Genomic DNA, 23464 nt, shown 5'->3' with positions numbered 1-23464 from the left:
TTCTCCTCCCAATCTCACTCCTGTGTCTTCTTCAATCTGGTTTTTTAAATTGAAGTTTCATTTCTGCAGATTTACCGCGCGCGCGCTGTGCAAAATGTCAAATTGCAAATTTTCTGGAATAGCGACGAGACGGGAAAGGAACAGAAGAGAGGGAATGGGGAGGGGGGAGGGGGAGAGGCTGTTGCGCTGGTGAAAAATCGGACGGGAGATCCCCCTTTGGACACAGCACGACGACGGCGGGACACCATGCATTGCTTTCCCATGCTGCGACTAAGCGGTAGTGGACGAGGCTTGCTAGCTAGCTACGTACCTAGGGGGAGGTTTTTCGTTCCCAGCCTGAGTGCGGTTGGAAAGTTCAGTCCAAATACAAATACAAATACGCTTTCAAGAGACTCTGGGGAGAAAGGGGTGCATGTAATCGCGTATCTGCTATCTACTATCTACTATCTACTAGGTGGATATATCCTCGAGGGAACGAAGAGACGAAGGAGTCCTAGGGGTACCTAGCGAATATGAAACGGACTCATACTAGGTATCCTTCACGCCATAATTACTCGGTATGTTCACACTAACCTCTGCGAGAACGCCCACATCAGTTGGATAAGGGGACCGGTTTTGTTTTTTTTCTCAAGGTACACGGTTCATTAGAGAAAGGAATAGGGTACTTTATTCACGTATGTGTTCTCCGTGTATGAGGCCCAACAGTGGTACATGGATTCACTGTAGAGACCTTGGCTAGACCGCCTCCTGCCCCTTTTCCAACCTGGCATTTACATTCACATGATATTTCGTACCCTTGCCCAACTCGTGCCTGGTTTCCAAGGTACAGTGTATGCTTCATTCAGCCAATGTCGGGCTGCAACTCCTCGTCAGATGAGTAAAGAAAAAATTCCGCGCACACGGTTGAAAAATGACAACGAGTCATCCATTGGAAACGCCCGCTACATGGTATCCATAAAAAAAAAAGAACTTGCACTGCTTTTGGCATCTCCTTTAATCAATTTCCATCCGCGAGGCAACAGGCCTTGGCGCGGGAAGTTTTCCACTCCCAGATGGTTCCATTTCCGTTGCAAAGGGCGCGTAGGCGCTTCCGCTCATGGGCTTCTCGTCGTCCTCAACGTTCTGCGGTTTGTTGACGTAGGGCTTTAGTCCCTTGTTATAGTTGTGCGCGCAAATGCAGGCGTACACAATAGTGACAAGGATCAGGATGATGGTCAAGACAGCGAAGGTGGTGAGTTCCTTTCGAGCTGGAAGATAAGGTACATCCCACCCAAAGGAGTACATGCGAACCATCTTGAAAATGAAATACGCCAGACCGCCGAAGTAAAGTATCTGCGAAGTACAAGGTTAGTGGAGTGCCCAAGATCGACAAGTTGTACGTATTCACTTACAATGACAACAATGGTGCCAAATAGAGACTCTTTCCGGACGAACAATGCAGCTGCTAGAAGAATGAAAATGGTGACCGGCATAGCGGCAATAGTGAGCGCGAACTCGATTTGTCGTTGGTTGACAATGACCACGAACTGGACGGTAAATCCGAGGAAGAAGAAGAAGTCAAACTTCAACAGGGCGATGTAGACCTGGTACTGGAGGTAGCGTCGTTTCATCCTCAGATCGGCCGAAATGCGTTTGTAGATGGTCCAGGCGAATTCGTCGTACAGTTTCCAGGCGCAGCCGGCCATGAGGACTGTCCCGACCGCCAAAATACAGGGGATGGCGACCAAAAATGGTTCGGTTTCTGACCAAATATTCTTGCGGATGTCGTTATCTTCGGCCAGCTGCAAAATCGCATCCCTAATCTGGTCCATCTGGACGGCGCCATAGATGAGCAGGCCGACATTGTACATGACCAGGCCAATGACCTGAATGGTATTTTTCATTCGCAGAGCGTCCCAGACGAGGACTAGCTGGTATAAAAATCCGAAAATATACAAGGTCAAGAAAGTTGGAATGGTGCGAGATGAGGTCTGATTGCCGGGAATCTTTTCGAGGTGAATCTGGAAATGGGCAAAGACATAACTGAAAGCCGGTATTAGCACTAATTCATTCCATGGGCGGACGATCATGGCCGTACCTTTCAAACGCAAGAATAATCATTGCCTGGATCAAGGCGATGAGGGAGAACGCCCATGTCCACTTTGAATTTGGCCGATACATGATTGATCTTGATCTTCTCTTATCAAAGTCATTCATGGCATAACCTTCGCGATGGTGGTAGCCTCCTGGCAGAGGGTGGTAGTTGTCAGCCTGACCTCCGAGGAGGGAAGCGCGAGACTCGTGAGCACGAATTTTGACGGCTTGGAGCGCAGCTGGTGTAAAATCTCTTTCGATTGATCTTGGGCTACCACAATTGTGCAATTGTGGTCCGGCTCAGCAACGTCCCAACGTCGACGGAAGAAGGCGGGCACTGACACAGGCAAGGGACTGCGAACGAGTCGAGGGCAGCAGGGAGGGTCAAGAGATGGGCCTCTTGGGTTCAGGTTCGGTTTGGATTAAAGAGCGCAAGAGTTCTGTCGGTTGGAGTGACTGGGTCCTGCTGAAACTCAGGAGGGGGGGCAGTGGCAGATGAGGATTGGTTCAAGGCGCGTCTGGAACGGGCGAAGCTGGCGGGCCAAGGCAGTTTAGGAGCAATTGGTATAGACTTGTGTGGTGGCGGCAACTTTCGACCTGGCGCCTTGATCCGACCGTGGTTGATGAGGATTCAATAAAGCGAGAGATGGAAAAGAGAATGTAGGTATACAATAATGGGAAACAATTAAGGAGATGAGTATGGATAATCAGGAGTCTGATGATGGACACAGCTGGTTACAGTACTCGGTAGATCTCGTCAGCTCTAACTACTGTAGGTACGAGGTACTTGGTACAGCGAGAGTAACAGGCACGCAGGGAAGGGTTTGGGGGAGGCACTGGGGGGCACAGAGGGTCCTCGGGAGGGTTGCCCGTAGGCTGAGCGAATAATCCCAGCAAAAAAAGAAACAGAGGACAGGGCTGCCCAACCAGGCGGCAGGCCTGCACAGAGGAACTGGGGGCGTGGGGGCCGGAGTTGCCTTCCAAGTTGGCAGTGCCTGGGCCCCTCGGCCGCCGCCTGAGTCTTTTACTTCTGGTAGTAATAGTGTTTGGGTGACTCTGGGGCAAACCTTGCTGCATGGATAAAGGACTTTTCTCTCTTCACAAAACGCAAACCAGCAGTAACTAGATCAGTCTGGCGATGGGAGTCCGCGGCTTTGAAGCCTTCCTGGAGGAGGCTCGGAGGCTCTATTTTTGGGGGCCAGGACTTTGGTGCAAGTTGGCGCCCCATTTCTGCTGACAACAGTGCCACACCACTCACTTGAGGTTCGACCAGTCGGATCAGCTCTCCGGGAACCCGGAATAACTCGTCGCGTGGTTGTTCCGTGCTATAGCCGACTCACCGAGTAGCCTATTATTTCAGGGCGCCGACTTCAAATAAATGGCTCCGTCTGACACGAAAGTGACATACAAAAGTGCCCAACAATGACGAGGTTTAGACCTCCTTTCCCGTCAGACAACGCCACCTGTCCCTCCAGGTCGGCTTGGCAGCTCGCTACGAGGTTCCCACGTACCTACTACGGAGTACTTTTAATTACCCAGCCATGCCATATTGCCAATGCGCGTAACATCAAGCAAGACTCGAGCGCCCCTCCCTTTGTTGTGCTTCGAATCTGTCTACCCCGCCCGCCGCCGCCCGCTCTTTCCTCTCCCTCTCTCCTCTCGAGCACACATCTCGGGCTGCAAGAAGCACAGACTTATGTCTATCACAAAGCTTCCGCTCCAGCACCTTACCGCCCGACTTGTCATCTCCCCAGCACCGACTACTCTGGGCGAATCAACTGCTGTCCTAAAGAAGCTCCAGTCCCTCGGCCCAGTCCTCTCCTTCAAGACGCGTCAGGCCTCTGTTCCTCGCAATACTGAGCAGCTAGACGTGGACATCGTTTTCTCGTCCCGTGCCACCCTCGAGAAAGCCCAACAGGCAAGCCCCTTCACCGTCAAAGTGAACTACCAGCTTCCCGATCCGAAGCTTCAAGATCCCTACAATGTTCGCAATCTCCAGTCGAGACGACAGCCCCAGCCCAAGAGCATGACCTGTCGCGTCCAATCCCACGATGGGTGCCAGCTTCCCGGCCAGAATATCCTGTCTAATGGCTTCTCGCCGAGCCTCAATACCAGGTTACATCAAAGTCTGACTGATTTGAATCCACCACCTGGTATTGCGGCTGGGCTGGGTGTCTTTGACGCTGACAGCATGTACCTTCGTTCAACCGCTCAGCTTGTGGATAAGCCTCCAGAGCTGATGCAAATGTATCGGTCCCAAATTTCGGATCAAACCAAAAATCATTCGGCATCGTCGGCGAGCTCTGTCGTACATGGTGATTTACCAGGAACCCGACGGTAATCAAGCTTCGGCTAGCTTGGGGGACATGGTGTTTCTCGATCCCTCGGAAGACTCTGTCTTTGCAACTCTACACATCAGATTGCCACTGTCTACAAGCCACACCTTGACTGTACGGGAACCCGCTCGGCCTCAGCAAGCTTTGCATAGATGCCCTTGAGCTCCGAGAGGCGTGTGAGAGCGTTTTAATCGTCCCAATATCCGATCTGCTGAACTCCTTTGTATGAGAAATGCATATCTTACTATGGAGAACATGGCATTCGGCCACGACATTTGAAGGGCTCAGTGGACAATCCTATCGCGGTTGACATCCGTTACAAGAGGACTGCGGCACCTGCCTACACTCGTTACAGAATGGAGTGGAATGGCAGATCTCCTGTTGGAAACGAGATCGTACTGCATGCTGGCTTTGATCGCTCAAGAACGTCTGGTGTCATTTCTGCTCTGCGTTGGACGGGTACCTCCTAGCGGTGCAGGGTGTGAGTATCCTGATTCTCTATCAGGTGAAACCAAAACCCGTCCTCTAATCAAGTTTCACGGCAAATACACAGCTCAGGGCGATGACCCGGGAGCTGATGTTGCCTTCGTCGCTTTTTGCTAGGTCATTCGACTGATCAGACTCTCGATTCAGTTTTGGCCCGCTCACGACTCTCAAAGCACCATAGGAGGATCGCCCCCTTCAGCGGCCATTGGTAGTCGCGGATGTTCCGGCTCATTCGACGGTCAATGAAAGTTCACAGGCTAGTCGTTTCAATGTATCCATACGTATACTGCATCGAATGCGTTTGCCGGCGCGCCTCCGCTGCACTTTCATGAGCTAGCCTGGATGAATAACGGTCGATCCTTGGTTTCTGCCCCTTCAATAGCCTTCGCCAATTGGCGTGGATACCCAAGCAGCAACCCCCATGTCATCGGTGCTCGACGTGTCACCAAATAATCCTTCTTCTGGCTGAGTCTACAATATCCGAAGTATCAGGGAGCCCGAAATCGACGCAATGGAACTATTTTGTAAGGATCTCTGGGGCCGTGAGAGGTCCGATGATGAGGCTAGGTCCGGCCAACAATGACAAGACAAAAGAGAACTACTGGTATCTGAGCATATATTGGTTACGTCTCGCCAGAGAATGCCTTCGAATATCGATCCAACCCAAACCCCGATTCTTTCTTCACCTGTTGCAGCTATTGTTGGACTTTAGGACACCTTAGTCGAGTGGGGAAAAGAGAGGGGAAATATGAATCGATCGCTTATGCCACCGTCCTCCACAGGAATGCTCGATGTCATACGAACGGAAAACTGAGACTGCAGAGATCAGTACCTAGGTAAGTACGTGGCTTACACAGAGTCTTTGTCAGTCGAGCGCATTGAAGCTCGCCCGCTGTGTTTGGTCGATTCTGGCTTTGACTAAGCAGGAGAATATCGAAAGCTTGGGTCCAGGGTTGGTCGACGCCCTTTCCCTAGAACAACCTGGTATATTCTCCAGTATATATGCGATGGATGAGATCTGAGAGATTGCTCATTCCTCGCTTGTGCGATAAGAGAAAACACCGAAAACCCAAAAAAAGAAGGTAGAAAGTGAGGTAGAAATAGGAGCAAAGAGAGAAAGGAAAGGGAAGGTATATGTCTCTCCCGAGCAGGCCGCGCCTCTACAGGCTCCTTGAAGAGCGGAATCGACGACCTACTCGACTCGGAGTCCCGTGTCTTGGACAAAACTGGTCTGGGGTCGCCGCTTGTATTGGGAAAACGCTTAAGAGCGAAAGGAAGAAATTCGACACCGGCCTTCACAGAGGGTCAATAATTTACAATCTGGTATCTGGCAGGTCCATGCGAGGAGCCCGGTTCTGTGCTGTGTCTCTGGGGCCTAGCCGGTCCGTGTGACGAGCACGGTTCTGTGCTGTGTCTCTGGGCTCTGTCGCTGGCCCGTGTGACGAGCACGGTTCTGTGCTGTGTCTCCGGGATCTGGCATCCAGAGTTTCCCCGGCCTGTGCTACGAGCTCGATCCTCTACCTCTGGGGAACACGAATATCGAACCTTCTATTCTCAACGATCTCTTGCCTTAGCAGAATGCCTCGAGACGCAGATCTCAGCGGCGAAGAATACATATTCCTGACACGGCCCAGGAAATCGGCTTTCGAGAGAAAAGGGAAAAGGGCAACAGGATACAGAGAGAAGGATCTCATACCATCTACAGGTCCGTGGATTGCAGTGCCGATATATGGGCTACGTCGCAAGGACACTGGCAAGGTTTACAACACTCTTCCACAGTCCCCCCAGTGAGAGACTCGCGCAAGGGTTACGAACGAATCCGCCTCATTAAGGGAAAGATCCTCAGGGACAACAGAAATACAAAAAAGGAAATATAGATAGATGGAAGGGGGGGACAACCCTACCGGCAGACCGCCAGCGAACCTTATCCCCACAACTAACGCGGCGAATCCCTACTACGGTCACGAACCGCTTCATCGAGAAGCTTAGAAATATATTTATGGGACAACTTTCGAAATCGTCGAAAGAGATGGAGAGGAGGGACCACGTTATGGGTGGAAAATTACACGCGTTGAAGGACTTTTATCACCATCGACACTCGTTCGCGAAACAACAGATAACACGTCAATCACGTGACGAGGAAGTTTCCAACCAGCTTCCAAGGTTTCTCGAGCGGATACTCAGGAATACGGAGGAAATCAAGAAGAATCTTGAGAGGGCTATATATGATTCGGCAGCCTGCTAGATGAATATAAATACAGAAACAAGAAATAGAAAGAGGGAGTGGACTGACTGATCGAGGCCAATGTTGAAGATGACGATTACTATTCCAAAGAAAAAATCCTGTACCGAGTATACAGTTACACAACAAATAAAAGGGTATCTTTGCGCAAATTAAATAGCGGATTGAACATCCTTCCCCATCGTCCGAAAGAAACCCAAAATCTGGAGTTTGATTCCTCCTCAACTCATTCAGTCATGCCATTTCATCAATCTTTCCAAAATTCCATCAAAATCAAAATCCAAACGCCCAAATGCCATGCAAAGAAGGTCCGGGAAAGAAATCAACATCCAACCCGGATTTCAGACAACATAATCCCCTTCCAGATACCAGGTCGTCCTGTAGTCGTACTTTTCGCGTCGATGACAGATGGTCCGGGTTCCATAACTCAAGTGTTGCTGCTCAGAGTGCGAGAACAAACAGCCCCGACAATGGGACGGGAGGTCTTGTATATCTCGTGGTTGGCCGTCCGTGCCAGATCCACGCATATTCCTGCAGCAGACTTGCAAAGTAAGTCATCTGAGCAAAGCAGATAAAGTCGAAGCTCAATGAGCCCTGAGAAGAGAGGTCGTGAAAGTTTCAAAGCCAAGCTCCCATTCTCTCAGACTCTCACGCACGATGATAATCAGTCCATGGACGTCCCTCGTGTCCGATGTTGAACGCGACTGGCTGTTGGCTTCTCATCTTCTCGTTCGGTCTCTTCCCCGTCTTCGTCCGACTGCAGCTCCACGTATCTCTCAGCGTCTGGTCACTCTCTTCCACCCCTCTTCGTCACACAAAGAAGGGCACAATAGGGGCGATCTTCGGGAGAAGAAACAGCGAGACTGGGCAAGGCAACATGACAAGATCTATGCTTTGGAAGCAGTGAGACTCACAGCTTGGGTTCTAGGACCTCCCGGCCTGTCCCTAACGCTGTACGTGTTGAAACCGGAACTTGCTCGGTATTCAGGTGGTGCACCGGTGTCGACGCCGGCGTGCAGTACAGGTTCGGAATGGTCTATAAGACTCAAATGTCTGGTACCTGGAACAAGCGTCGCTGCGGAAGGCTCTTCGTATACAGGACTTTCGAGACCTAGGCCAGCTTCTTCGAGCTGGCGAGCTTCGTACAGGCCAAATTGCTGTTCGATCTCCGCTGCTAGGACTGCTTCAGTTTCATGGACTTGGGCTGGCGGAGTACCACCCTCAGCGGAGATCTGAATAGGGGTCTTCAGGGTAATATGGCTGCTTGAGACGTTGGCGCCTGGGGTACGGAATGAGATATTCAGTTCAACAGAGTAAGTCCTTGAGACAATACAAGAATGGAATGTCGGCACAAATACTCTTGGTCGACTGCTGCTGGACGGACTTGGAAGTGCGATCGGCACCGGTAGACTGGCGGTGTAAAAATGGGAGCCCGCTTCATAGGCGCACGATGGTTCAGGAATCGAAGATGTCGATGTCGTCGAGTACCCGGACGGTCGTCTAGAGAGATCTGATGAAGAGAAGCTCCCACGTTCTGGAGAATCGTGGCGGACCCAGGAAACAGTCGATAGACAGCGTGATGATAAGGCGACGCTTTCTGGGTAGATACCGTGCAGAACAGACCAGTTGTCGTGCTTGCGAACCTCTGGGATGAGTCTATACGGAGCAGCGCCGAAGAATGTGTAAACCTTCAGTTTGCTGGCGATCGAGTCCAGCTGCGGAGGGACGTCGTCGGGGGAGGCAGGATCGAAGCGCAAATGGATGGTCGCCATCGAAGAGACGGGCTCTATCTGCCGCTTCTGTGGATGTGGGAGACGGAGGCTTCTGGGTTGAGTGGTCTCGGCCGTCAGACGGCCCACCTTGCCGATCTTGAACAGGCCCTTTCTGACACTCTTCTCCATGCGCATGACATGCTCCGTCTCGGCCTCGTCAATATTCAACGGCGGCGCTTCTTCTCTCGCTGGGACAAGTCTGATGCGCTCCGCCTTGTCGGCCAACTCCAGGAGCTTGCCAACGGCGTTCCACTTTGTGATTCTGGCACGAATGCTATAGGTGATCTTGGACATATCTGGTGCCATGTCGTCCATGAGTGTATGGCCGTCTCCGGAGACGCTGGGGTCGCCCAGGCTAGGAGGCAGCTGCACATGTTGTTTCCTGATCTCTTCATTGTTGGCCTTGTGTGAGCAGATGGAAGGGAGCAATCTGTCGGGGACAACAAATGTGAAAGGGATGGAATAGGTGACACCAGCCTCGAAGGTGCCGTTTGCCGGCAAGAGGCTCTCGGAGATTGGCTGCTGCACTTTCAAGAATGTGTGTCTCCCTGTCGTGCGACCAGTTGTGGGGGCGGCAGTGGCGATCTTTTCGACATATGTGCAACTCTGGCCCTCGAACGTGATATTGAGGTCGTCGAACGAAGTATCCTTCTCGAACCTGACGTCCACGCGACCCTTGATCTCGTCATATGTGGAGTAGGAGTGGACAAAGTCGGCCGCGCCATCTAGGACGATATCGATTTCGCTTTTCTTGCGCAACCCGATTGCGGTAGCAATGGCTGAACCTCGTCGTGAAGCGGAGGGGAGGGCCAACGATCGTGACCGACCAGAGTAGGAAGGCACTGCTGAGGAGAGGAAGGAAGGCATTTCGCCGGAGACTATCTGACGAGGCGTGGTCATATTGAAGGAAGAGGAGAGGGGATCAAGGGGTGAAGAAATGCAGCTGGGCGGTGATAACAACCGGGTGACTGCTGGCGACTGGAAGTTCGGTTCTCGCGAAGCCGTCGATCCGTTTGAAACGAGGGGTTGTCGTCCACGCGATTACCAGATTCGTGCTGCCGAACACTTGGACAAGCTCTCCAGAATGCGGGGGGTTGATCAGCTGAAAGGCTGCAGGCGTTGGGTGATTGGAGAGATAAGGATAGAGCGGAAAGCTGAAAAGGGTTCAGGGACTAGGTACACAAAGCACAGTCGAGTTATATATGTCATGACATTGTTCTGCGTATTCCCATCAAATGGGTAGTCTCAGCTGACACGGGGCAGTCATATTGGATGCTTCGTAAGCTCCTTCACCGACAATTGTGGGAATGCATCAAAAGGCGTAGAAGCGGGAAATGGATGTCCAAGACCTTAAGTGAGTCATTGAGCGCAATTGACATGATCCAGTGTGGTTTTTTGTATACGGCTACCTACCGCGATGCAAATGATGTGATGCAAAGGGCGGACGGGACCACCAAGCCATTATTATTGAACCAATGGGCCTCCACCCGGCGTACCTTAGTTCTTGATAACCAATTGCAGGGGGCGAGGGGCACCTAGGGGGGCTGCCCGCCCATCGACCCGTGTCCTGGGGACACTTCCCATGTGGGTTGGGGGGTTGGGGGGTTGGCCCATTCAAGGCTCTTGCGCATACAGTATAGGGCCTAGGCATCACCCAGGCAGGGTTGTGACCCCCTGGCCACTACCTGAAGTAATCAAGTGGGTGCCTGACCCTTAGGTGACCCGTTGGTGCCTAGGTTGCTCTGGTCCTCAACTCCACCTTATACGCCCTACGACGATTTTTCTTGCTCGTCAGTCGTGACTCGTGCCCTTTGATCAGTTTCTCTTTGTCAGAAAATCCACCTTCCTGGCGTCTTCTCAAGTCAAAATGAACGACATCTTGGCCAACTTGGCTAAAAAAAAGTCCCTTGCCGCTACCAGTACTTTTTCATCTCACGTTCCTTGTTGAGCTTCAAGAGATATCCACCCACGTGCTCATATCCACATCACGTTCCCGCTCGATTCGTACTCGCGTGAGCATGGCCTGGCATGGAGCAGCAGAATCTTGCATGACATATACATTATTGAATAATAGATCCCGGAGAGTATTTCTCATCCTCCTTGCCAATACCTTGAGCACGCCCTTCGCCGACAATGCGGTGGTCAAACACGGAAACAATGGTCTCGGCTCATGGTCTTGTATCAGTTTGACGATGGTCGAGATAATTGCTATACAATCTAGACCTTCCTTATTGCCGTCTATCATAAGAGGGAAGATTCCCCTCGTGAAGCCATGTGGGAAACAGAACTTGTAGGGAATCAGGTGGACTGACATTCTCAGTCCACCTTAACGCTCCCGTATATCCGTCGAACAAACATGTACGCTGTCAGGAACCCGATGGTCCCCGTCGCCAATGAATATACAGCACAAGCAAGGGCGCTGTAGCTGAAAAACAACAGGCTGCTCACAAACCCGTCAATGTGTAACCGAGTGGCATAGTACCACACCGAGTATACAAAGATCCAAAAGCCTGAAGCTCCACCCACAAAAAAAGACTGCCACCACCAGTGGTAATTCTCGGCACAAAGTTGTATGTAAGTCGCGATGATGACGGTCTCGGCGATCGTGATCGACAGCAGGGCGGAGATGATGCTCAGAAACCCGAACACGTAGTAGTAGGATGACTTGTCCAGATAGAGTGATTTGAACACAAATATCAGTTCGATGAACAGCACGGCAAAAGCCACCAGCCCGGCGCCCAGAGCGAGTGTGACTTGCTGTTTCATATACCACGCCTGTGCTGGGATCTGCCGAGGAATCGCGTTTGTCTTGGTCGGGTGCTCCCAGCTTGATGAGCGGTAGAAGCCCCAATATGAACCCAGGTGGACGAGAGGGAGTTGGATAAGCAGCCACAAACACGCCAACCATAAGAGAGTCGAGAATGGCAGTGCGGTCGAGGAAGCTTGTGCCCAGCAGAACAGGTTGAGGACGAAGACAAGGGTGAACAAGAGCCCAGGGAACAGGAGCGCGGTCTGGTCCATTCAGTCAGCACGGAAACACTACTAATCATACGCCAGCGACACAACTTACCATCATTGTGTTCTTGCGCCAGTTCTGACCGCCGAAGGTCTTGTAGACTCGCGCAGAGAAATATCCTGAAAACCCGCCCGCGAACACAAAGAGCCCGGCGCCCACGCTCCAGAACCCTCCGCGCCAGCTTGGATTGAGGATGCCTGCGCAGCTGAGGCCCAGCAGTCCTACAATCACAAAGACGAGCTGGATTCCAGATCCGATCAGGGGAGCAAGAAGCCCACCATAGGGTGGGGGTCTGAAGACCTCGCCATGGAGCAGTTTCCAACCAGTGATTTCTTCCAGTGGTTCGTCATCCGAAGACAGATCATCGTCGGGCCCGGTGTCTGAAATCTTCTCCAGCAGCCCGCTGCTTGACTTCTTTTTCTCGCGCTTGCCAATTTTCAATCGCGCTTCTTCTAGAATTCCGTCCCCGCGCCCTTTGACATCTCCCTGCATTGTCCGTCCCCAGATCACGATGCAGATTGCGCCCAGGATGCCTGAAATAATCAAGGAGTTGACAATGGCCAACCAATGAGTGAAGGAACTCTCGGCCTGATCATTGAAATACAGGTCCCAGCGATTGGACCACTCGACTGCGCCTTCCTCGAAGAAGTAGACCGAATAGGTGTATGGGATCGTCATGGTGGCGCCGTCCTCCATGTCAATGGGGCTTTCCGGGATGTAGGATGAATCCGCATACTGTTCCATCAAGTTGGTGTGGTTGCCAGGAATATAGAGGGGCAATGGCTCCTGTTCACCAGACACATCGAGGGGACAGCCTGTTTCGTTGCGGTGTCCCGCTTGAATGCTTTTGGGGTACACTTCAAAGCCCACAATGACTTTGCCGCCATTCTCTCCAGCTCTTCCAGGAGCGGGCCGCCATCGGACCACGAGCGTATGGTGATTATAGACGTAGTACATCTCTTTACCAGTGGCCATATCGAAGTCCTTGTATCCCATTTTGAACCCTGATGCGTAGTACTTCCGAGTCCGATCAACGGTAACAAAGGAGGTAGCCCCAGGAAGGTTGTCGAGAATCCATTCGGTGACATATTCTTCCTCAATCAGCTGTTGAGCCCATTCCAGCTCTTTCCGGCCCACCACCCGATCGCACAGGTACTGACAATCTATGTCCTGGCCCATGTTGATCTCAAGGTCCGAAGTCTTGATCCTGTCGCCCCGAAGGACCTCGCCCAGATTGAGAGGAACGCTATGACCGCTGGCGAAGGAGGAGCCATGATGTCGGTTGCCGGTGGGAGGGCAGACAAACGGCAAGTCGAAATATGCGTACTGAAGCTGGCTTTTATCCGAGTAGACTTTATTCACAAGCAGCGGTACGTTCTCCTCGTCTCGATAACTCCGTATTGACACGCCTGTACACTGTCAGCGCTGCTCTGCTCATTGACGAGGCCGAATGCGGACGGATCGGTACCTGGGATGTAGAAGGCGTGTGACAAGCAGGAGAACAAAAGGACCATGCGGCTCAGCCAGGAGACGTGGAGCCGGACGTCTGGAGACATTGTGAAGATCACAGAATTACAAGATTAGCGAGTGGAATCGGCACAAATGGCCGGCTGGTGGGAAGAAAGAGGAATTCAAAGAAGAGAAGAGCAGGGCAAGATAAGGTGGTAGTGGTGGTCTGAGGGAGTAACGACGAGCAACCCCATCTACCTGAGCTCGGTCGAAGCTTCGGGAGGATAGAGGATGGGCAATCGCAAATCGCAGTCTAAAGAGAAACACCACAATGCCCAATGCAGAATGCAGACTGCGGGAGACTAGGGAAAAGGCAAGAGTGCGCTGTCTGGAGATCTTCGTCTCTCCTCTCTCTCTCTCGGACTCGATCGCCTATTATCTTCCTCTCCTTTGGGAGCAGGAGAAACGTTGGGTGGACACTCCCGGACCATCAGGGCCCTTGACAAAATGGTGATTAGTGGATCACGTCAACGCGTGTGCGGATGGGGATCGCCAGGGTGGGATTGGCGGGCTGGTGGGCCTCAATCACTTATTGCAAGCAACTCACAATGGGCGACACAGCGCGGGCATCAGGCAAGCGTCCGGGCCAAGGAAGCTGGACTTTAGGGGGCAGAGGGTGCCGAAAGGTGCCCTAAAAGCTGCCCGCATTCGAAGCATCGAAGATCCTCCGGGCGTATTCCCAATACCTAGGGACCTAACGGAGGCGACATTGCTTGCGTTTACCAATTCAGCCGCCCTCTGACTCAGCCAGATTCTATTCTTTGCATCTCGTTTGGGGAGGGTAGTGACCTTCTGCAACGAGCCGTGGAGCCACAACTACCCTGTCAGAGACGATGCGAGATTCACCTCTTTTGCCATGGGAGCGCAGAACAAGCGACTCGGATGGATCGAGGCACTGAATGAAAACTTGAAGCTCAACTCTGCCAAGACTCGTCTGTCAATCTGGTCTGAAACATGCCTGCAAAGCGCACATGGACCAGTCGCACACTGTCCAACGCCTGCGCCTGCGAGTGTGCGATTCTTCGATCAAGGATGCCCGGCCTGCAGTGCGTCCTTGTGTCTGGAAGAAGGGGAGATTTGTTCCGTACCATTCCAGTGCTGAGGAGATTGGTCCGCAAAGCGCCTATTACTTGATATAACCAGATCTCGGAGGGTATGGGATTATGGAGTTACATTCGCAGTAACAGGAAAGAATACTCTCCCTAGGTACCTAGGTATTTGGCGCCTTTAGTCCCTGGATACATACCTCACATGTCAGTGTCGTCGTGGGATGTGTGGAACGTGTTCGGGCCGGTCCCTCGAAGTTCAAGATAGCCGGCAGCGGCACGGTCTTCCGAACTTTACGACATCAATCGCAACGTTCCCTCCTCATTGCGGTTGGGGTACCAAAAAAAGGCTCTTTTATCTACCTAGGTAGTATTGTAAGTATTCCGTAGACCATCCCACGCGGACAGAAGTCACTGGCATCCGTCATTGCAGGCAGAGAGGCAGGTCTCAATCTCAAGTCGTCCCAACGATCCCCCAAAGTCGATATTGCAAGGCTACCTCCAGAATTACGCCAGGATGCCTTTTGCAACCATCAACGGTCACTCGCTCCATTACACAGATATAGCTCCAGCATCCTCCTCGTCGTCCCAGTCCCCGGCATCACCACCCACTCTGATCTTCGTGCACGGACTCGGCTCAACCCAGAACTACTACTTTCCTATCTTCTCCTTCCTCACGTCCTACCGATGCATCATCTTCGATAACTACGGCGCCGGGCGCTCAGCTTTGCAGCCTGGCACAGAAACCTCGATTCCGTCCATTGCCAGCGACGTCCTAGGTCTCCTCAGTCACCTCGGCGTCGAAAGGGCCATCGTAGTGGGCTATTCCATGGGCGGCATGCTACCAACATATCTGGCATCCGCATCCCCCGACCGCGTCGTGGCAGGAATATGCATCGGCCCCGTCCATCCGAGCGAAACCGTGGCTGACGTCTTCAAACAACGCATCCCCCTGGTCCAGCACAAAGGGATGGAATCCATGGCCAACACCATCCCCAATGGCGCCACGGGACCCGGAACAACGGCCTTACAAAAGGCTTTTATACGGGAAATGCTCCTCGCGCAGTCTCCCGAGGGATATTGCGCCAATTGTCACGCCATCGAACTCGCCACTCCGCCAGAGTATGCCAAGGTAAAATGTCCAATGTTGATCATCGCGGGGGATCAGGATAAGTCCGCCCCGCTGGCTGGGTGTGAGATGATTTTTAAAGAGCTGGGGACGGCTCCGGAGAGGAAGAAATTGGAGGTGCTCAAGGGGGTTGGGCATTGGCATTGCGTTGAGGCACCGGACGAGGTTGGCCGGTTCGTGAGACAGTTCGTGGAGCAATTATAGGATCACAACTTAAAACGTCGTGTTATGGATGCTGGAAAACTACGTTAAACAATAGCAATTGGAGGCCAGCCCGTTACTGCGGCATCTGACCAGTGGACAACCCGCTGAAAATATTTTGATTCTCAACATATGTGATATATTTTCGAATTGAGAATCTGGTCAACTGTTGTACTTATATTGTCCCACGACTCCTGTGCCTTCCGCTCCATCTGATAGAGCATCTGTTAGACATGAACATCAAACACTCCTGGTCCTGCAACAACTCCCTCTCAGTGCTTGTAGCTGGCGTAATGCTTCAAGAACCGTCAACCAGCACCTTTTCCCGCAAAACAGGAGCGACATTTCCTATCTACCGACGTCTTCTCCAAACCTCTTCAAGTACAAGCCGTCTTGGACTGTACAACATGTCTTAGAACACCAGAAGCGTCTGCCACGCTTGTACGTCCACTCACCACAATCCGCACATCTCCATCCCGTCTGACCAGAATCACATGCCTGCCTGCTGATATGCAATTCAACCCCAAAGACACAACAAAGGAAAAAAAACCTGCCCTGCCAAACTGGTATCTCAGTGCCTTTTCCTCCCTGGCTTTCAAAAGAGACCGTCAGAATTTCGGGCTGCTGAAGACGCGAAGACCTTCCCAAAGCGATTAAGACTTGATATTTTTTCTTGACGGGTTATATTTTTGGAACCCTTTTTTCCCAAGGCCTGGCTCCCATATCCACAAGATGTCCATCCGTACTCGGGTGATTTCTACCCTGCATCAAGAGCACTAAGTCAATGGACGCCACGCTAGAAATGCCAAACAGACTTTTGTCAATCATATACCGTTCTAATACGAACAAACGAAGTGAAGACGGCCGTACTGAACGCTTGATAACAGACTTTTGGAGCTCACAGAGCCACGTCCAGGACCAAGCTCACGTCCTGTACTTGCGGTCCAGCCAGATCTTCGAGGACTGGTATCAGATCCAGCAGCTCGTTGTCGTGTGCATCCGAGAACCAAGAGCTTATCGGAACGGCGTGTTGGGGATGGAATATGTAGGAGGTGGGAGAGTTGTCGATGATGATGGTTTCCTTTAGATCTCGGCCGACTTGTGACAGGTCCTTGAGCAGTGTCAGTTTTGAGGAGCTTGCGATGGGTCTTCTTAGCCAACGTACCTTGACATAGTTTCCTTGATGGTTGTAACAGCTCTCCCTGAAGAGCCTGTGATGAACAACGTGGTGAATGTCCAGTTGATCCAGAAGTGGGTCCCCATATTTCGAAACAGAAGCAGTAAAGACAACCACCTCGTACAGCTCCCCAACCCTCTTCATAAATGTATCCACGCCCGGTCGCTTGATCACGTAGACATTGTGGTATTGGCCCTCAATTTCGACAGGAATGGTGAAGTCGGCCTGGTTCAGAATCTTGAAGCTACTGTGCACCAAGGTCTCATCCAAATCGAGAATCAAGCATTTTCTCCCCTTCAAATGAGGCTGCACAGGAGGCAGAAGCCACGATTGCTTCTCTAGGGAGGCTTCCGGAACTGGGGAACCCTCTTTGGGGGCAAACTGTTCTTGTCGTTTGGACAACGGCGGCGGTGGAGGTAAAGGCACTTGTGGTTGCAGTTCGGCAGGCTGGGGCGGCTCATCCAAGGGTTCTTCATCAACGGCCGGAACCGCAGGAGGAGCGTCCGCCATCTCCACGTCCGCGGCCGTCTTATCGTCGCCCTCAAATCGCTGGGGTTCCGCAGGATGCTCTGCTGCAGTGGGTGTTGCTGCTATCACATTGACATCCGGTTTTTCTGAAGGTTCGGGAACAGCAACGGTTGTGGATTTGATCTGATCTTCGTCACCATGAGATCCCAGATCTTTGTTGGCAAGGCCGGTGGATGGCATTGTCCCGCTCGTCCCAGGAAGTGTGACTTTTTCATGGTATATCTCCTCGCGCGACATCCTCGGTCGAGATTCGTCAGGCTCCTTTTTCTCTATTACGTCTGCGTTTCCTTGCTCTCCGGCCTTTCCCTGTGCATTGGCATCGTCGACTGGCGTTTTGCCTTCCAAAGTCTTCTCGTTCTCCACGACCTCGTTTTGTTCTTGCGGTCTAGCCGTCCTTTGAGGCTGGGGTTGGATCTTGATCTTCTTCGCTGCAACATCGGGATCGTCTGACTTGATGTCATCGGGATATTCGGTAGGGCTGCAGCAGTTCAGGAAGGCGAGCAATCCACTGCGAGCTTTCTTCTCGATTTTGGGAGCTGCATTTTGAGGGAGGGGCGGCACAGGCTCTTTGGTGCCATCCGTCGCCCGAGCTGCTCTCAGTGACCTTCGACTACCTCTGCTATTGTTCCTGCTTCTGCTGAGGAGACTGCGTTTCGAGCCTCGCCTGGGCGACGGAGGTGGCTCATCAGGTGCGACTGGTGCAGGGGCGGTAGTAGGGTCAGAAGGTCTCGGGTTAGAAGATGTACGAGAAGGGATTTTGACAAGCGACGGCTGCTGTTTCGGCTTTTCTGTCATGCTCTCCGCGGGTTGGGAAGCTTCAGGAGCAGTGTGAGGCAAGGAATTGGCAGCAGGAGTGGCAGTGAAAGCGGTGTCATTGGGGGTGGCCTCTTGTCCTTGCAGGGAGGCGCCTAGATGTAGACATGTCAGAAACAAAAAGTGCGCCAACGCAGCCAACAGGTCGCAGGATCAGAGACCCGATTGAGATATGATAGCGAAAGGTCGGACCGTACCTGACGAGGGCTGAGTGGCAGCGCTGCCACTCATGTGGGGCGACGGACTGGCCTGCAGAGGCCTGGTCTTCGGTATGTGCGCAGATGGGGGAGATGGATAAGTTCAGGATCATGCGAAAGGGTCGTGTGCAGTGCTCAAGATGATTCTCGAGATGGAACGGAGAAGTAATCGCGCGCAAAAGAGCGTCGGGTGAACCAAGCGGGCGAGCGACAAGCTGAGGCGGCTGAACGGGGGCGAAAGGATGACGGTCGAGAAGATACGGGGAGTTGAAAGCCGGGTGGCTGGTTCAAAGGATGGATAGCAGGTCGCAGGGAGCTGGATTCATCTAGAGATGGAGATAGAGAGAGGCGCGTCGACGTCGCAAGATACACCACATGCGATAGAGAGCTGGTATGGTGAAGAGGTCGCAGGTTGGATGGGAAAGTTAGCAGTAGTAGATTGAGATCGAAAGGAAGTTCAAGTAGCGGGTAGTAGTGGTAATGGTGGTACGTACAGGCAAGCGGTAGGCGTGGTAGGGAAGTTGGTCGTGCTTGGGAAGGCGAAATGGCCGGGATTCGAGCAAGTGCCTAGGCACGAGTTGGAATCTAGGACGGGCACCCACTGGTGGGTGACTGGCTGGATGGGATCATCACCCCCGAAGCACCCCAAGCACCCACCAAGGGCACCTGCAAGCAACTCTCCTCGCCGTCCACTACTGTTACTGTCCATTGTCCACTCTACTTGCACTTTTGCCAGTGGATGGATGGGGTCTCTACGAGGTACCCTCCATTCAAAGTTCCATCCATGATCCATCCTACGATGAAGCTCCGGCGGCTTTGCGCTTGTCTCTTGGCCTGTTGCTGGCCTGTTGGCATTTTGTCGACCCTGCTTCCTTCAACGCTGTGCATGCGGGCGCCATCTGCAAGTTCCGTTTCCAGACCTCATTCCTCTTCCCGGCCCGTTGCTCTAGACTGTGGACAACTGACTGAATTCGATTCTTGAGGGTGTGGACGGTTCTAACCCGTGCTCCAATGATCCTCTGGCTAGGTAGGGGTGTGGTCGATCATGTTGCCAGCTGCTGAACTCATCCCAGGTCCCCTTCCTCTTTCGGGCTCGATTCGTGCGCCTCCTTTGCCTCTTCGACCCTCATTTTGCCCTGCTACGAATACCATCGCCTTTGCGCCCGGCTGTCACATCCCTGTTTGTCCCTGCCGACCTTGTTTTGCCGCCGCAGGATCCCCGCTGATCGTGGCTGAACTCGAACAACCTCCATCACATTCCCTCCCTCTTACCATTGCAATTCCCCACGGTTTCGATGTTTGCTACAATGATTGCTCGCATCTCGGTCTACTCCACGATACAGCCGGACTAGTGCTGGGCATCAATCGCCATGCACCGGGCACTACAGCTCAATACCCACAGCTCTGCGCTCGGGCGGAAATTGGGCAACAGCAGGGGTTTGTCCGCCACGATAACCCCACGAATCGCAGCCGCTGGATCATGCGGACGGCTCGGACTCGCTAGCACAGTCTGAGCTTGAAGAGGGGGGTTGTCAACCGCTAGCCTCCACTCCTAGGCAGCTCTTCGGCGGTTGGCCAGCTATCTCAACACCTTCGAGCCGCTCCCCACGCTAACCGACCATACTAGTTTGTGATGGACGATATCCCCTGTGCTGTTTACTTTGTAACCGCCAGTCCCGTTTCCGACTGTGCTTGCCCTTCTCATTGTGAAGAGTTTCAAAATGGCTTTCTCCAGAAACGTGACTACCAATGGGGAAGCGAAGAAAGGGTTGAAATTACCACATTGGGTACTCGATTTGGGCCATTTGAAATGGTGCAGCCGAATCGCCATTGACTTCGACGTACGATAGGATATCTTCCGACAGGCATCTGGCTCGAGCCCAATGGTGTTCTTTCTCTGTCAACCACAGGGGCGGCCGAGGATTCTGCATCGAAGCACCCCTGAGCCTTCCATGTTCCTTCCTAGGCTTCATGAGATGGAGGCTTGACCACGCGCTTCAGATGTGCGTACTGGGCGCCTCGCATACATCAGTGGCGTTCAATGTGGCTTGACCGTGCTACAGTGCTACGGCATAAAAGGACAAAGGTCCTTACGTATGCCGACACGAGCACACACCATTTCTTCCACCCGTCTTCTTCCTGGCGTCAAAGGCATTTTTACTCTTGTCGAAGCATGACCTTGACCCGGAAATCTACTGGCTTCACGAACCAATAATTCACAGTATCCCATTCTCGCTCGGGATGCTCCAGCTGGAAGTCGAACCTTCTGACGAGTTGAGGGATCAGCTTGGACATCTCCAAGAATGAAATATGTCGTCCTATGCACGTTCTTGACCCCAGACCAAACTGATACACTGTTAGTAGAAGAAGCAATCTGGTCTAGGGATACCTCTCACCGGTAGGTAATACGCATCCATCATCTTCAACCTATCCCCACCTTCTTTTTCGGCTTCGATCCATCTTTCTGGTCGGAATTGTTTTGCATCTGGACCCCAGATGTCTTCGTTATAGTGAGCGCACCAACTATTGAGTCCAATGGTGGTGCCTTCGGGAAAGAAATGACCACAAATCTCTACGCCCCCTTCAGGTACCACTCTCCACAGTGGCAAACCCGTGGCAGCGTGCATTCTCAGTGCTTCTTTCATGACCGCTTGCAGGTACGGCATGTCCTGGCTTTCTTTGAACGAGACGGCGGGGTTGCCACACCTGCGTTGCTCTTCGAATTCGTGAATTTCCTCTCGGAGCTTTCGCATCGTGTCCGGATACCTGAGCAGGTTATATAGGATGGATGACAAGCTCACCGCAGTCGTGTCGGAGCCCGCTATGATGTTGGATAAGCCCATCATGAATACATGATAAGGGGTCACCTTTTCAGGATCATGCTGATTCGCCACGAGCAATTTCTCCAAAAAGTCCATGGGTGCATTGTCATCCCCGATCTTCTCGACATCGACGCCGGCTTTCTTGTCCTCCTCGCGCTGTTTGATTCTCTCGTTGACATACTTCATCAGCCACACTCGGCCTTCGCCGCCGCCAATACCGAGACGGCTCGAAAGGTTGAAGAGAAGAGGATGCCATTTGGCGTATACGCCCACTAGGGCCCCGTATTGCAGAACGCTGTGCAGAGCCTTCAACAGCCCCGAAATATCCTCTCCTTTATCCAAGAAGCCGAATCTTTGAGAGTAGGTGATGTCGCCAATCACGTCAAACGCATAGCATTGAAACCAATGCGCCATGTCAATCGTCTGGCCTTTGGCGGCGAACTCAGACAGCCTCCGGCCGAAAATCTCGGCACACGAGTCTACATAGGACTCGTAGTTGACCAAACTCGACATTGAGTACATGGACTGAAACCTTTTACGGGTCTCAGCATGCCTCTTCATATCCCTGTCCGGGAACAAGGTCCAGCGATTCGGGTCGGGATGCTGCCATGCATAATACCAGTCACTTTTGGGGAATTTGGAGTTGATGCTGTAGACCTTTTTAACCACTTCAGGGTGGTCAATGCTGTACATATCCTGCGCGACGCGGACCACGGGCCCGTATTTCTTGTGTAGGGAAATGTCATCGCGTTCCCAGTGGCCTTGGGCGACTCGCCACAGGTAGTAGAAGCGGCCGAAGCGGGCGGCGAAGGGGCCTGGGACAGTGCGGAGAGGAGATGTCCAGGTCTTGTAGAGGAAGATGGCGATTCGGGAGGCCAAAAGGATTGGGATCGCCCAAACAGCGTAGCGGAGGAGGATGCTCGTGATCGAAGAGCCCTCGTTCGCCTCGACAATAGACATGATGGCGGCGTTGGTTATCTCCAATAGACCGATTGTCGGTATCGATCAAACAAGTCGTGGTCGACCGCCTGTTCTTAATCGTTCGTGATGGAGAATGAAGCCGATTGTCATCCACGCCCAATCTGACGTCGTCTTACGGTCTCAGGCCGCCCACTGCACCTCTTGTAAGTTTCGAACGCCTTTTGGACGGAAGGTTCCGGTTTGAGTGATAATATGCACGTATCTAGTTGGCAACATAAACCAGTGTGAAGGTTAAGCTATGCAAAATAAAATGAAACTAAAAAAAAAGGCTGATCAGGAGTATGTATGTGTGTATACTAGCTAGTCTTTGGAAGAGGGAGGAGGGTTGTCGGATATGTTATATAGTTTTCTGAGGTTCACTTGAGAGAGAAGAGAGTTGTGTGAGAGATCGGCTTTTTCAGGTCACAGGATTTGGGCTAGGGAAATGAAACAGTAAGATTTATTCAATCGCAGGCTGGAGTCTGGAGTCAGGACGCCTTTGTGTTTTTTGTTCGAATGCCGATGTTTAGTTTACTTTTTTCTTACTTGGATTCGTTTACGAGGTACTACCTCTTTCCCGCTTTACTTTCCACCCCCCCGAACTGGTCCGCGGGGGTTAGTGAGGGGAGATGCCAGAGGGGGAGAACGGAGTGGGTGGCGGACGATTGGAGAGCCGATGTACGAAGTTACCTGGTATACATAAAGTCGGAGCCGAGTGACATTACCTTCTCGTACCAATTGTTGGTCTTCTTAGCGAGGGTATTGGAACTAGCCTCTCTACCGCATCCTTGCATGCTATGTATCAGTATATATATACGTTTGATTGTACTAGAAGTCCGTCTTGTATACAGGATAACTCTGCGGAAACAGAGGGCGAGGTGCACCAACGATCCGTCAATGATTCGATTTAGCAAGATTCGCTGTCCACCATCTGCCGCGTGTGAACCCTGACCAAAGAAAAAAACACACGAAGTCCATCCGCGTCCTACTACAAGGCCCTCGGAATGGCATATTGCTGGAATTCCGAGGGCAGGGGAGGGGCGGAACAGAGCAGCCCAGGGCATAGAGAGAGCGGAATCTCTCGAGTAGATTCGTGTGCTTTGTGGCTTCCTTTGATTACTACGGCCGGGAGTTCTGGCAGAAAAACGATTACCCAG

The 23464-nt window shown here is 52.3% G+C and overlaps 7 protein-coding genes across 7 annotated transcripts; 2 read left to right on the top strand and 5 right to left on the bottom strand.

Moving 5' to 3' along the window:
• Positions 1-993: 993 nt before the first annotated feature.
• Z520_09576 (uncharacterized protein) lies at positions 994-2160 on the bottom strand (the record flags this gene model as incomplete). Its single annotated transcript, XM_016780070.1, has 3 exons — positions 994-1332; positions 1392-2022; positions 2078-2160. The coding sequence occupies 3 exons, from the start codon at positions 2158-2160 to the stop codon at positions 994-996; spliced, it is 1053 nt and encodes a 350-aa protein (XP_016629009.1).
• A 1609-nt stretch (positions 2161-3769) lies between these two features.
• On the top strand, positions 3770-4414 carry Z520_09575 (uncharacterized protein; the record flags this gene model as incomplete). Its single annotated transcript, XM_016780069.1, has 1 exon — positions 3770-4414. One exon carries the CDS (start codon positions 3770-3772, stop codon positions 4412-4414), a length of 645 nt encoding a protein of 214 aa, XP_016629008.1.
• Positions 4415-8024: 3610 nt separating this feature from the next.
• On the bottom strand, positions 8025-9809 carry Z520_09574 (uncharacterized protein; the record flags this gene model as incomplete). The annotated part of the gene is made up of 1 exon (XM_016780068.1): positions 8025-9809. The coding sequence occupies one exon, from the start codon at positions 9807-9809 to the stop codon at positions 8025-8027; it is 1785 nt and encodes a 594-aa protein (XP_016629007.1).
• A 1416-nt stretch (positions 9810-11225) lies between these two features.
• Positions 11226-13481, bottom strand: Z520_09573 (uncharacterized protein; the record flags this gene model as incomplete). Its single annotated transcript, XM_016780067.1, has 3 exons — positions 11226-11921; positions 11980-13334; positions 13394-13481. 3 exons carry the CDS (start codon positions 13479-13481, stop codon positions 11226-11228), a joined length of 2139 nt encoding a protein of 712 aa, XP_016629006.1.
• Positions 13482-14997: 1516 nt separating this feature from the next.
• Positions 14998-15813, top strand: Z520_09572 (uncharacterized protein; the record flags this gene model as incomplete). The annotated part of the gene is made up of 1 exon (XM_016780066.1): positions 14998-15813. One exon carries the CDS (start codon positions 14998-15000, stop codon positions 15811-15813), a length of 816 nt encoding a protein of 271 aa, XP_016629005.1.
• An 895-nt stretch (positions 15814-16708) lies between these two features.
• Z520_09571 (phosphatase PSR1) lies at positions 16709-18559 on the bottom strand (the record flags this gene model as incomplete). The annotated part of the gene is made up of 3 exons (XM_016780065.1): positions 16709-16921; positions 16976-18423; positions 18526-18559. 3 exons carry the CDS (start codon positions 18557-18559, stop codon positions 16709-16711), a joined length of 1695 nt encoding a protein of 564 aa, XP_016629004.1.
• A 2123-nt stretch (positions 18560-20682) lies between these two features.
• Positions 20683-22307, bottom strand: Z520_09570 (uncharacterized protein; the record flags this gene model as incomplete). Its single annotated transcript, XM_016780064.1, has 2 exons — positions 20683-20871; positions 20922-22307. The coding sequence occupies 2 exons, from the start codon at positions 22305-22307 to the stop codon at positions 20683-20685; spliced, it is 1575 nt and encodes a 524-aa protein (XP_016629003.1).
• Between the last annotated feature and the right edge of the window lie 1157 nt (positions 22308-23464).

This window comes from Fonsecaea multimorphosa, assembly GCF_000836435.1.
Source record: "Fonsecaea multimorphosa CBS 102226 unplaced genomic scaffold supercont1.24, whole genome shotgun sequence".
Lineage (NCBI taxonomy): Eukaryota > Fungi > Ascomycota > Eurotiomycetes > Chaetothyriales > Herpotrichiellaceae > Fonsecaea > Fonsecaea multimorphosa.
The sequence above is the reverse complement of the archived record's forward strand: the minus strand, read 5'-3'. Positions and strand labels throughout refer to the sequence as shown.